The 14,480-nt window shown below is 42.7% G+C and overlaps 1 protein-coding gene across 1 annotated transcript in view; it reads left to right on the plus strand.

Moving 5' to 3' along the window:
• Positions 1-14,480, plus strand: part of LOC126291836 (trithorax group protein osa-like) — a 196,187-nt gene that overhangs the window by 171,668 nt on the left and 10,039 nt on the right. The window contains exons 3-5 of the mRNA XM_049985549.1: positions 703-1,486; positions 7,758-8,006; positions 10,871-11,004. Coding sequence (XP_049841506.1) covers positions 703-1,486; positions 7,758-8,006; positions 10,871-11,004 — 1,167 coding nt within the window. The remainder of the gene's footprint in view (positions 1-702; positions 1,487-7,757; positions 8,007-10,870; positions 11,005-14,480) is intronic.

The raw sequence follows: 14,480 nt of genomic DNA on the forward strand, positions 1-14,480 counted from the left end.
TGAGGGAATTAAATTAGGAAATGATACACTTAAAGTGGTAAAGGAGTTTTGCTATTTGGCGAGCAAAATAACTGATGATGGTCGAAGTAGAGAGGATATAAAATGTAGACTGGCAATGGCAAGGAAAGCGTTTTTGAAGAAGAGAGATTTGTTAACGTCGAGTATAGATTTAAGTGTCAGGAAGTCGTTTCTGAAAGTATTTGTATGGAGTGTAGCCATGTATGGAAGTGAAACATGGACGATAAATAGTCTGGACAAGAAGAGAATAGAAGCTTTCGAAATGTGGTGCTACAGAAGAATGTTGACGATTAGGTGGGTAGATCACATAACTAATGAGGAAGTATTGAATAGAATTGGGGAGGAATTTGTGGCACGACTTGACTAGAAGAAGGGACCGGTTGGTAGGACATGTCCTGAGGCATCAAGAGATCACAAATTTAGCATTGGAGGGCAGCGTGGAGGGTAAAGATCGTAAAGGGAGACCAATAGATGAATACACTAAGCAAATTCAGAAGGATGTAGGTTGCAGTAGGTACTGGGAGACGAAGCAGCTTGCACAGGACAGATTAGCATGGAGAGCTGTATCAAGCCAGTCTCAGGATTGAAGACCACAACAACAACATCCCATAGCTATCGTCACCTCATTGTATAAGCACCACTGTTATGTTTATAAATCTGTTATATGTTGTCTTTGTTTTACAGACCGCAAGAAGTTATCCAGAAGGTGAAGGTGGAACATGCAAAATGGAAAGAAGAGCGCACACTGGAGAACTGTTCAAACATTCTGAGATCGCAGCTGAATGGGCACAGGGATGTCGGGGCCGTGCCCACTCCAGAGGAAGATAAGATGGGAATTTACGACAGCAACCCTGCCGTGACAGGATCACCGCAGAAGTGGTGCCAAATGGCCAGCACCGCTCAGTATCCTGAGCACACCCTTCCACGAGCAGCAGCCACAGAGGCACCCGGCGCAGGCAGCCAGTGCTGGAGAATGCCGCATCCGACCGGTGGGTCTCCGTACAGGGCGAACGTGCAGTCGTACGCAAACCGTCATTATGCCCCCCTGGCCATGACTCCCAAGAGTCATCGGTTCTCCCCTCTGAAACCCAAGCCCATTCGCGAAGGATGCACGACCCCGATCCATGTGCAGATCCCGAGCTACCGCCACGGCCCGGTCCACGAGACGGCGGCATCCTCGTATGGCAGCCCACTGCAGAATCCAGAGCACGGCTCGGCATTCACGAGGCACGTCCGTGTTGCCAGCCCACTCACCGGTGGGAGGAGCTCCAACAGCTGGGCGCAGGGGCGAGATGGTGACATGAGGAACGCCGACATGCTGATGCAGATGCTCCCCAATAGCAGAGCCACTCCACCACTGGCGTCACCGCTGCTGGGCCGCTACAGCCCCGACCACTCGCAAGGCCTCGCTACGCCGCACACCTCACAGGCGCCGCCACAGCCGCAGTGGTCATCGCCCAGCTGGATGGTGAGACACCTTACTAAATGTTGGTTTATCCAGTGCTATACTGACGTGACGCTACATTTCACACGTTACGGAGGAACGGGCATTCAATTTTTGATGTATTGCTTGTTGGGACGTATTGTTGACATATTGTTGTTTTGGGATAAATAGTCGATCGGTCTGTCGCCTGGTCCATCAACTACAATGAACTTTGGCACCTGCAACTAATGCTGGTGAAACGTCAGAAAAATCGGTTAACTACGAGGGCTATCCACAAAGCACATTACGTTTTCGTTTGTGTCCGTTAGGGGCGGGGCTAGCGCGGCCATCTTGGTCTCATGGCATTCCGCCGCTCAGTCGGCATCCGGCCGTGCTAGTGAGAGGTTCGTGCTGTACTCCGTTGAATTACTGTGACAGTTTGAAATGTCAGCATTAATTGAAAATACCGTGAAGTGTGAAGTGCGTGCTGTAATAAGGTTTCTGAATGCAAAAAACTGTACACCGATAGAAATCTATTGGCAGCTTTGTGAAGTGTATGGGAACAACATAATCACTGAAGGTGGAGTGTGTCAATGGGTCATAAAATTTAAAAATGGCCGAACTAACGTTCACGACGGAGAGCGAAGTGGAAGACCCAGCATAGTGACTGCCGAACTTGTCGAAAAAGTCGATGCAGCGATCCGTGAAAACCGTAATTTCACAATAACTGAACTCTGTATGAGTTTTCCACAAATTTCACCAAGTTTGTTGCACGAAATCATTACCGAAAAGCTTGGTTACCACAAGTTTTGTGCAAGATGGATACCAAAAATCTTGACAGAGATTCACAAAAATCAGCGAATGGCTGCAGCGTTAACGTTTTTGGGCGCTTGCGAGAAAGATTGCGACTCATTACTCGATCGCATCGTTACTGGTGACGGAACATGGGTTAGGCATGTGAACTTTGAGACAAAATTGCAGTCAATGCAGTGGGGACACACAAATTCCCCCAAAAAACCCAAGAAATGCATGGAGACAATGTCGGCAAGGAAGGTGTTGGCGACTGTCTTTTGGGACAGAAAAGGAGTGATTTTTGTGGATTTTCTGGAAAGAGGCACCACAATAAACTCTCAAAGGTATTGCCAAACTCTGCACAAGCTCAGAAGAGCAATACAAAACAAAGGCAGCGGAAAGTTGGGCTCAAAGATCTTGCTGATTCACGACAACGCCCGGGCCCACAAGGCAAATGCCACTTATGAAGTTCTCGAATCTTGTAAGTGGGAGTTGTTCATCCGCCGTACAGTCCCGACCTGGCACCGAACGACTTCCACTTATTCCCAGCAACGAAGAAATGGTTGGCTATGCAGCGTTTTGATGACGACGCACAGCTTCAAGAAGAGGTAACCACGTGGTTGAAGGCGCAGGCTGCCGAAGTTTACGACGAATGAATTTCCAAGCTCGTCCATCGCTACGATATGTGCCTTAATTTAAATGGCAACTATGTAGAAAAGTAGTATTTAAATGTGGCTTTCATCTGTATATAATAAAAAACATTCCAATACTTCATTTATTTTTAATTCCAAAACGTAATGTACTTTGTGGATAACCCTCGTAATATTGGTCGAATGTCCAAAGATAGAAATCAAAAGCAATAAGTCACCAAGTGAAGGGCTTCAAAGCCTCAGCGACCCAATTTCTATCACTTTAGATCTACATCTACATGATCACTCTGCAATTCACATTTAAGTGCTTGGCAGAGGGTTGATCGAACCACAATCATACTATCTCCCTACCATTCCACTCCCGAACAGCGAGCGGGAAAAACGAACACCTAAACCTTTCTGTTCGAGCTCTGATTTCTCAAATTTTATTTTGATAATCATTCCTACCTATGTAGGTTGGGCTCAATAAAATATTTTCGCATTCGGAAGAGAAAGTTGGTGACTGAAATATCGTAAATAGATCTCGCCGCGACGAAAAACGTCTTTGCTTTTATGACTTCCATCCCAACTCGCGTATCATATCTGCCACACTCTCTCCGCTATTATGTGATAATACAAAACGAGCTGCCCTTTTTTGCACCCTTTCGATGTCCTCCGTCAATCCCACCTGGTAAGGATCCCACACCGCGCAGCAATATTCTAACAGTGGACGAACGAGTGTAGTGTAAGCTGTCTGTTTAGTGGAATTGTTGCATCTTGTAAGTGTCCTGCCAATGAAACGCAGCCTTTGGCTCGCCTTCCCCACAATATTATCTATGTGGTCTTTCCAACTGAAGTTGTTCGTAATTTTAACACCCAGGTATTTATTTGAATTGACAGCCTTGAGAATTGTACTATTTATCGAGTCATCGAATTCCAACGGATTTCTTTTTGAACTCGTGTGAATTACCTCACACTTTTCGTTATTTAGCGCCGACTGCCATCTGCCACACCATACAGCAATCTTTTCTAAATCGCTTTGCAACTGATACTGGTCTTCGGATGACCTTATTAGACGGTAAATTACAGCATCATCTGCGAACAACCTAAGAGAACTGCTCAGATTGTCACTCAGGTCATTTATATAGATCAGGAACAGCAGAGGTCCCAGGACGCTTCCCTGGGGAACACCTGATATCACTTCAGTTTTACTCGATGATTTGCCGTCTATTGCTACGAACTGCGACCTTCCTGACAGGAAATCACGAATCCAGTCTCAACACTGAGACGATACCCCATAGGCCTGCAGCTTGATTAGAAGTCGCTTGTGAGGAACGGTGTTAATAGCTTTCCGGAAATATAGAAATACGGAATCAACTTGAGATCCACTGTCGATAGCGGCCATTACTTCATTCGAATAAAGAGCTAGCTGCGTTGCACAAGAACGACGTTTTCTGAAATCACGCTGATAAAACAAACTTAATCATTCTGCAACCATACTTGAATTAAATGGTAAAACACTTGATCTCCAAAATAATTTTATCATCTCCTGAAGCATTTTGGTAGAACCCCAGCATCAGAACTGGGCATGAAACATATGACATGAGACAAGATATTAAAAGGAGTACATGCAAGAAAGTAGCAAACCAGAGAACATATCTATTACAGTTAATACTGGGTATCGTGTCACTTCGTACTCCATAGCACCATCATTGCCCAATTGACTTAGCCGTTTCGACGCTGTACATGGAAACGGGTTTACCAGTAGGTGATGTTAGTTACAACAATGCCTATGACTTGAGACATAACGGTTATTTCACAAATGTTTATTAGACACTACATACCGGGTGGTTAAAATAAATTGGAGCAACTCATAGGCGTTCAGTGTGGGCTGTAATTATCGTATGGCAGCGAAATTTCGTACACATTCTAAGGCTTTAATGAGGAACCAATATATGGACCTGCAGAAATGTTTTTACACATAGTGGATTAGAAACCGGACGTAGCCATAAAAGGTCAAACATGCGAAAGAGACGTAATGTTGATTTTATAATTAATTTCTCCGTTCACAGTTTGTTCAATATGGGCAGCAGAGACGTTGACAAGGTGCTGTACAGTGCTAGATTTCCTTCAACGTAATGCAGTTCCTCATTCTCATATTTCTATATCTAACAAGTTTCGCTGCCATACGGTAATTACAGTCACCACCGTGAATAGGTGCACATAAATTATTAACACCTGATATTCAGATTGTATAGGTAACAAAATTATTAGTAAAAGGATTAAATTTGCTCTAGCAAGACCGTGGCCTACAACACTCCGGCGCTCTTGGAATTTGAAAAAAAGAAAGTGAGCTCGGTATATAAATTTCAATCAAGATCTTTGCAAGCAACAGTCCAAGTTAAATCAAAAGTAACAATGGGTCAACAAAAATGTTCAAATGTGTGTGAAATCTTATGGGACTTAACTGCTAAGGTCACCAGTCCCTAAGCTTACACACTACTTAACCTAAATTATGCTAAGGACAAACACACACACCCATGCCCGAGGGAGGACTCGAACCTCCGCCGGGACCAGCCGCACAGTGTATGACTGCAGCGCTTTAGACCGCTCGGCTAATCGAAACTTCTTCCTGGCACATTTTAAATTGTGTGCTAGACTGGAACTCGAACGTGAGATCTTTGCCTTTCGCATGCGAGTGCTCTACCGATTAACGTATCCAAGCAAGACCCGCGACCTGCTCTCACAGGTTCGGTTCCCCAGTACCCCATCTCCTACTGTCCAACCTTCCCGAGTTCGAGTCTCGGTCTGGCACACAATTTTAATCTGCCAGGAAGATTCGTATCAGCGCACGCTCTGCTGCAGAGTGAAAAAATCATCCTGGGAAGTTTGGAAGATGCACTGGCAGAAGTAAAGCTGTGAGGCCGGGGAGTGGATCTTGCTTGGATAGTTTAGTCGGTAGAGCACTTGCCTGCGAAAGGCAGAGGTCGCAGTTTCAAGTCCCAGTGTGTTTCAACTACCAATTTGTTGGTGGAACGCTTGTCATGATCGTCAAAATTATTTTATTTTATCAGGTTGATTTTACTTTCTTACAATTTTAGGGTTCCGGTGCGAGAATGGGTAAAAACGTAACCTTCATAGTATCACTTTTTATCCGCCTGCCTGGCTGTCCGACTGTTAAAAACTCCTCTTGACTGGCGAAGAATGGCTTAAAAATATAAAGCATTTTGCTCACCATGAAATTCTGTATGTAATGAAAAAACAATATATTTTTAATAGCTTTAAAAGTGCAGAATATGACATATACTCTAAAACAAAGCAAACCAAAAAAAGACGCACTACCAAGGAATTACCCAGATGGGACGGAAATTGGTAGACGAGATGTACATATACAGAAACAAATGATTGCAGTTTCAAAAAAGTTGAATGATTTGTTAAAAACAAAAAAAAGCACTCCGTCTTCAGGCCACGAGTGACCTACCGGGACCATCCGACCGCCGTGTCATCCTCCTTGGAGGATGCGGATAGGAGGGGTGTGGGTTCAGCACACCGCTCTCCCGGTCGTTAGGACGGTATTCTTGACCGAAGCCGCTACTATTCGGCCGAATAGCTCCTCAAATGGCATCACGAGGCTGAGTGCACCCCAAAAAATGGCAACAGCGCATGGCGGCCTGGATGGTCACCCATCCAAGTGCCGACCAAGCCCGACAGCGCTTAACTTCGGTGTAACCACTGCGGCAAGGCCGTTGCCCCATTAAAAACAAAGAACTTCACGAATTGAGCAAGTCAACAATATGTTGGTCCACATCTGGTCCTAATGCAAGCAGTTATTTGGCAGTGATTGATACTTCTTGGATGTTCTCCGGAAGGATACCGAGCCAAATGACGCGTTGGATTGGGCCTTCACTGTAATACTCCAAACATTTTCTGTTGGGGAGAGATCTGGCGATCTTGCTGACCAAGCTAGAGTTCGGCAAGCCTGAAGAGAACCAGTAGGAACTACACATAACAATACCTCATGTATACCAACAACAGAAAACGTAAAACATGGTTTAAACTGCTTTTGGTGCATATTTCTTCATGTGATTCTAAAATCAGTTACCAGACTGAACTGCAGACCAAACACTCACATTCCTAAGAATTCTATCCTCTGGATACAGCACTCTCCCCTACACAATATTAAGCAAAAATCTGTTTATCTTGAGCACTAGACAATTAGGAAGCGCAAATTGATATTCAGTGTGGAAACTTGCAAGAGCCATCTAACGATCCTTTCTTTTTTCTTAAAAAAAAAAAAAAATCGAAACCTGTAATGTTCGAATAAATTTTTCATGCCTTAAATATGACTGCCGTATTCATTTACAATCTTGTAATTCTACTACAGCCGTATTTCTCGAAATTTCGCCTTTCACAGCCTAGTGTACGTCCAGCATCAGTGAACAAATGACTGACGGTTGAATGTGTAACTATTTATTTTATGACCAATTTCAGTGTTACTTTTTGCTTATTTCGGTTATACTATTAGGCAATCTCAGTATTTTTCCCCCAATTTCCCTCATTTTCTATCAAATTTGGTATTTTTTTTACCGATTTCATTGTTATTTTTAGCCAATTTTATGCTAATTTTTTGCCAATTTTTGTGTTAATTTTTGCCAGTTTCGATTTTTCTTCTCAAATTCGATGTAATTTCTTGCCAAATACGGTGCTGTTTTGCCAATTATTGAAGCCACATCACATTTTGTTACGTGGAAATTGAACCTCAGCCTTGAGAAGGCAAAATGTAATTTCAACACTAAATCGGTAAGAAGGCTATGAGAAGTTTGATGTAGGACCTGAGCTCACACTGTGAAGTACGATAAACTTCAGGTTTGAAAGTGTCTTTTTCTGAATTGCAGATAGACGCACCCGGGTCGTTTCAGTGTACAACGCCACCACAGATGTCGTCAGGGGAGGCAGCTGGTTGCACCCTGCCCATTCCGATGCCGCAGGTGCTGCAGTCACAGGGCAAGAACGTGCGCCCTTTCAAGATCTTTAACTACGACGAGCTGCTCGGAGAGCCGGCTACACCCGAGAGCAGCCTAGGCAGGCTGCCGTTCGACACCCGAGAGAACTACGAAAGATTCCTCAACGAGCAACTCGCGCTGGTAGGTTTCACATCAGGTCGTGTCTACCTGTGGTGGAGACTGAAGTGGTGGGATTAAATTCTAGAGTCAGTGCAAAATTACAAAAAATAATAAAGAAAATGGAAGGCCGTTCAGGAATTATACAGGGTATAGTGAGTATAAGAGCATCTATATGTATTAGTGACTGAGCATGGTATACTGAACATCATTACATCAGTATTTACATCATTTGCAAACTAATAATTATAGGTATTATAAGTCCTATGTTTTTAGGTTGGGTGATACCTCCAAGTCCATGCTTATTTTACCCTGGGGTACAGGTCAGGTGCAAAAGTGCAAATGCGTGGAGTAAACTGGTCGGCCTTTCATTTCCAATCTTCACATTGTCTCCTTTCTGTAGTTATATTTTCAGGAGACATTAAGAGAACTGCTTCTTGATGGTCTGTGGTCCATTTGTTTCTTTGGAGATACAAGGAGGTCATGAAAAGATAGTGAAAGTGACACGGATTCAGATTTTTGATGCTGGTTTCTGATGTAGGAACAGGACTACCCTTGGGCACAGGAACACAGTCAAAAGCTTCCTCTGTTGTCACACAACCCAGGAAAAAAAATTATCTTCAGAGACTACATTTACACTGAATGGATAGATCACAGCTGATGTGAATCCACTGTCCACAGTTGCTGTTCTCAGCCAGGCTGCTCCAAGTATCTTTCCAAAAGAGAACTTGGGTTAGTTTTCCTTCCCTCCTGGTTGTTTCTCATGACTCATGACATGGCCTCAGAGCCTTATGAAATGGCCTATGTAATGGCTGAAGTCGTTGAGTTGTATGACTAAGTAAACAAACCATGTGTTCGTCATTTTCCACACAAGTGTCCAATGCCAGTAAACTTCCAGAAGTAAGTGTGTTCTCAGGAATTCTATGAGCTGAAAAAGTTTCTCTTCAACAACTCCTTTTATTATGTAGAGCATTTCTATTATTGTAATGTGAAAGGTGGCAGTTATGAATTACTAACTCATAGCTATATATCCCAGGAATTTAATGTTTGCAGTATGATACAGGTCTATCTCTACTTAATTTCACACAACTGTTGTAATAGTCTACCCCGTGTAAGGCATGCCAGATTTGCATGTAACACAATACACACTTGTTTTCCAAAGGCCTATATTGTCTTTAACATTACAAAGAAAACACTTCATCCAGGCAGTGGAAACATATAACTGCAAAAGTAACACCACTTGAAGAAGACAGCAGGGTCAGTAGTCAAAGTAGTGTGTGAAGGGTTCATAGACAGTTCATCCATCCTGGGAGAACCTCGATGATTTTTACCTGTGATTGATATCTATACTCTCAAGATATCTGTTCCAGGGATTCCGAGACCTTTGAGAATGACAAAAAAATGTTTATTTTGTGTGATATAATTGCAAATTAACAATTTTTGGATTTTCTTTATAAATGTAGTATGAAACTTTGGCTTCTTGCCAAATTTCATGATTAAAATATGTTACATAAATGGCCATATCTTTTGACTGCATTGACTTAGAATCTTCAACTTTTTACACCACCAAGGGAGGCTACATCTTAGTATCTGACATAAATTTCCACTTGCTGTATCAACCTGTTCATGAGGAAATTGGTTTTTAACAGTTGGACACACAGACAGGTGGACAACAAAGGGATCCTACGACACCGGGATGCTCAACCCATCGATCACGATAAACCTGTCAGTTGCTGAGGCTTTGTGGGTCAATCTTTTGAAATATTTGTCCAAAGCCTGTTTAAATGAACTGCTGTTGTAAAATACCAATTTCTTGACAATGAGTGTCACACGGTATTTGTAGGTGGTAAATCTTACAACACTGACTTCACCTTTTTCACCTCCATCTGCGTTTCACCTCCTTTAACACTTGTGCCGAGCAACAGTCTTTCCTCCTGCACAGTTCCAGAAATTAAATGTGAAACACTTTCCTCAACTACAGTGAGAACTGTCAGGTCAACGAACACCACTGGACCAAGACGCTGCAAAGAAGTATATGGCCAACCTGACAGCAGAGAAAAGATAGTGAAAAACTGATTTTCAGATTTCAAAGCAATAGAACCTGTTCTAGCTTTCGTAGCTCCAACATTTCTAAAAAGGGGTGTGGAAGATATTACAAGTGAAGTGAGTACTCTTTTTCTCTTATAGTGAGACTGAACTTGAAGTGGAACATGACATTTTCTTAAAGTCAGAATGCAATGAAGACAACTTTTGCAGATTAGTGAGTGTAAAAACTTACTATAAACTGTAAAAGTGGCATCATATGTTTCATTGTTTTTTGGATCAACATATCTATTTGAGGCTGTGTTTTCAATGATGGATATAGTGAAATTTAAGTGTAGAATTACTGACTGATCCTCATCATTTGGACTGCGTACATTTGGCTCTGACAAATTATTCCTTGCCACCGATATGCAAAGCCAAGTATCTCATCAAACTGTTTTCAAAATTTATGATGGTGTATATTTTAATTCTTTTCACATGTGTAATATCTCAGAAACTGAGTAGTAGGCCTACAACTTCTGATGGTGAGAAAATTTTCTTTTATGTAATTAAAATCCTTAATTTTGGCAAAGAAGGTGTTTTGTACTTAAACCCATATGATATTTTAAGCCAGTAACTTTATAAATGGACTAAATTGCTCTTAGTTGATCTCGAGCCTAAAGAGGGTAAGCACTCCTGTTATAAAGGTTCCGTTTTGTCAACTGAGGTACAGAATTGATAAAGTCGAACAGAACAAGTTTTTCATGATGGCACCCTTCAACCAGTTAGTATGCAAATGCTTGCTTTTGCTGCAGCCAACACCACACAATGTGTTTTGTCAACTGCAAACCACTCTCTCGTTACAGTTACCATCGCCATCACAAGGCAGAAGGCGCGCACCTAGCCCGCCACCCGAGGAGCACCATCCGTCTCCAGACGAGACTCCTGAAATGGCTGCCTACAGGGCACGCCGCCTGAGGAACAACCTGGCCGCCAAGAAGTAAGCAGTTGCACCATTCACTATCAGCCTTGCCTCAAAAATATGGGGCCCTGGTGTCAGATGAAAAGATCTTCAACATAGAAGCAGACAAACTACACTGATCGCTCAGAACATTAATGACCACCTACATTATAGCCAGTGTATCTACCTTTGGCACGGGTCATTGGAGAGAGTTAGCTCAACATCTGCACACACAAATCACCTAATTCCTGTAAATTCTGGGGAGAGGGGGCGATGAGCTCTGACACCATATTCGACGACATCGCAGATGTATTCGATTGGGTTGAGATCTGGCTAGTAGGGGAGCCAGCACGTTGATTGGAAATAGTCACTGTGGTCCTCAAACCTCTCCATTGCGCTCCTCGCCTTGTGACATTGCACACTATCTTCTTGAAATATGCCACTGCTGTCGGGAAATGTGATCATCATGAAGGTGCGTATGTGGTCTGCAACTGTTGTACAACAGTCCTTGGCCATCATGGTGTCTGGCACGAGCTCAGTGCACCTGTGGGTGCACACGTGAATGTTCCCCAGAACATAATGGAGTCACAGACAGCTTGTTTCCATCCTGCAGGACAGGTGTCAAGGAGCCGTTCCCCTGGAAGATGACGGATTCGTGCTCTCCCATCAGTAAGACGAAGAAGGGATAGGGATTCATTAGACCGTGCAATGCTCTGCCACTGTGCCGTCATCCAGTGCCGATGGTCACATGCCCATTTCAGTCATTGTTGCCAATGTCATGGAGTTAACATTATCACATGCATGGATCACAGACTGCAGAAGCCCATCATTAAGAGTGTTCGGTGCGCTGTGTGTTCAGACACACTTGTACTCCACCCAACATTAAAGTCTGATGTTAGTTCTGTCACTTGTTCTGTTTTACCAGTCTGCCCAGCCTACAATGAACAATATCTCGAATGAGAAGTGGGCACCCAACCACACAACATCTGCAAATCGTTTCACCTAGGTTTCACCCATGTGTTAAAGACACTCACTCAACACAGCACTTCTCAAACACCCAACAAGTTGTGCAGTTTCCGAAGGCCAAGGCTCCAGGCCATCACAATCTGCTCTCAGTCAAACTTGGATAGATTGTGCATCTACCCTATTCTACACACAGACAGCACTCTTTCTGGTACTACATGCACCATGTGTGTGGCTGACTAGCAGTCATCCCTCACAAGGTGATACTGCTATCACTTGGATGGGTTTACATCAATAGTTGGTTGGTGGTCATAATGTTCTGGCTGATCAGTGGAAAATGTTGTTCTTGTGGCCATCTGTCCAAAGACTCATTTGCTACAGCTAATCCAGCCTGTGCAGGCTTTATGAGGAGAAAGCAGCAAATGACATAAGCCGATTTCCCAGAAACTTAGATTAGCGGAAGAGCATCAAAATAAGAGAACATGTGCCTTGGCTTATCTGTAGATGCTCGACAGTTTCTGGAAAAATCACAGTCAAAGTTTTTGAGCTACTTTTAAGATACTTTACATGCCTATTACTGTGTGGTATCACTAGACGAATTGTGGCATGGTGGTTAGTGTAGCAGTTTCTTAATTTCGCCGCCCGTTTTTGAAACCTCATTATTACGTTTATATTTGTTTTTCATTTATATACCCACAGTCTGTAGAAGTATCTTTTTCAGTGTATACTGTTACAACATTGTCCTTACTTGCCTACTAATTGTAAGCTGGCTGAATGAACTGAAAATTGTTTGAAATTGTTTTTGGTGAAGTTCCTTTAGTATATCTTGACTCATAGAGACAGTATTCAGAAATGTGATCCATTACACAAGGTTTGCCATAAATTATTACTAATGCATGAAATCTTCACCACTGTTAATGACATTTCTTTTCTGAGTGATATTCATACGTAGAAATGTCACTGTGGAAAATCTGCCTTTGCACGATGCTTGTGGCGTTTGGAATATCTTTGCTTTGAATGTTTCCACAATCAGTATCATCCAGGCGAATACATCAAATCTTCTTTAAGGATGAACATGTGAATAAAATATAAGAATTAATATAAGAATTGATGTGAGAATGAAATATCTGAATATGAGAATTTAAAAAGATTATTACTTCTCAACATAGCATACACATACATTATATAATAAACTTGTGATATTTAGTGTGACATTCAGCTGTAATATAACGCCCTTTGATCCCCTTATTTGATTAGAAACAGTTGTCATGATCTTTGATAGACATGGTTAAATAAATGAAAACATTAAAAATAAAGAAGACAACAATCAGGCTTAGAACATGGGGTGTAAAATTAAGAAGCCTCAATACTAAACGCTGAGCCACCATTTTGTCTGAGAATATCGTGTAGGAAAAGGCACATAAAATACCTTGAAAATATCTCTAAAACTTTGCCCAGCATTTCTTCAGAAAAGGTCGAGTACCTACAGATGAGTTGAGACACGTGCTCACTTATTTCAAGTCCTCTTCCACTGAGCGATTGGTTCTGGGAAATTAGGTTATGACACTTGCTACGTTTTCCTCATTAGTCTCTCGCTAAAAGTGATCACACAATCCCATTACCCCCCAATTAACATGTTCACATATTCATAGATCATGTCAGATCATGACAGATGACAATCTTCTCAGACGATTTCCAACATCTGCTAGAGGCAATAGATGGATTATTGTTTGCACTGATTATCTGCCACGCCATGCCATTACAAAAGAAATGAAAACGGCTGAAGCATTTGAGGCAGCCAAATTCATCATTGATGACACTGCACTAAAACATGGTGTCCCAAGGTCGTTAATTACAGATTGAGGGAAAGTTTTTCACATGAATCTTGTGACAGAGATAAACCATCAGTGCAACATTACTCATCACATGATGACTGCCTACCACCCGCAAACTAACGGGCTTACTGAAGGCCTTAACAAGACCTTGGCCGACACGCTATCAATATTCATCAGTGTTGAGCAGAGCAACTGGGATGAGGTGCTACCTTTTGTGGCGCTTACTTACAACACTGCCAAACAAGACACCACAGGATTTACACAATTTTTCCTGGTGCATGGGTGTGAGGCAACTACAATGATGGACACTGTGTTTCCATTACATCCTGATGATGTGAACAGCGACTAAATCGGCCAGGTGTTAACCAGAGCTGAGGAAGGTCGACAGTTGTCTCAACTCCGCATGCTGCAGGCTCAAGAAAACGATTGCTGTAGGTATGATGCCAGCCACCGCCCTGTTGTCTACCAGCCTGGTGACCTCGTCTGGATCTTCACTCCTGTTCAGAAGGTTGATCTCTCTGAGAAGCTCCTCAGGCGCTACTTTGAACCTTATAAGGTTGTAAGACAGGTGTCTGATGTTACTTTCATTGAAGATTTCAACCCCGACACAAAATGATGAATGATCAGAGATATGGTCCATGTCCTTCGAATGAAGCCGTAAAGGATACTGCAATCCGGGGTAAATTCATAGCTCCAGCAACAGGCAACAAGTGGAAA

Source organism: Schistocerca gregaria, chromosome 9 (genome assembly GCF_023897955.1).
Source record: "Schistocerca gregaria isolate iqSchGreg1 chromosome 9, iqSchGreg1.2, whole genome shotgun sequence".
Classification (NCBI taxonomy): domain Eukaryota; kingdom Metazoa; phylum Arthropoda; class Insecta; order Orthoptera; family Acrididae; genus Schistocerca; species Schistocerca gregaria.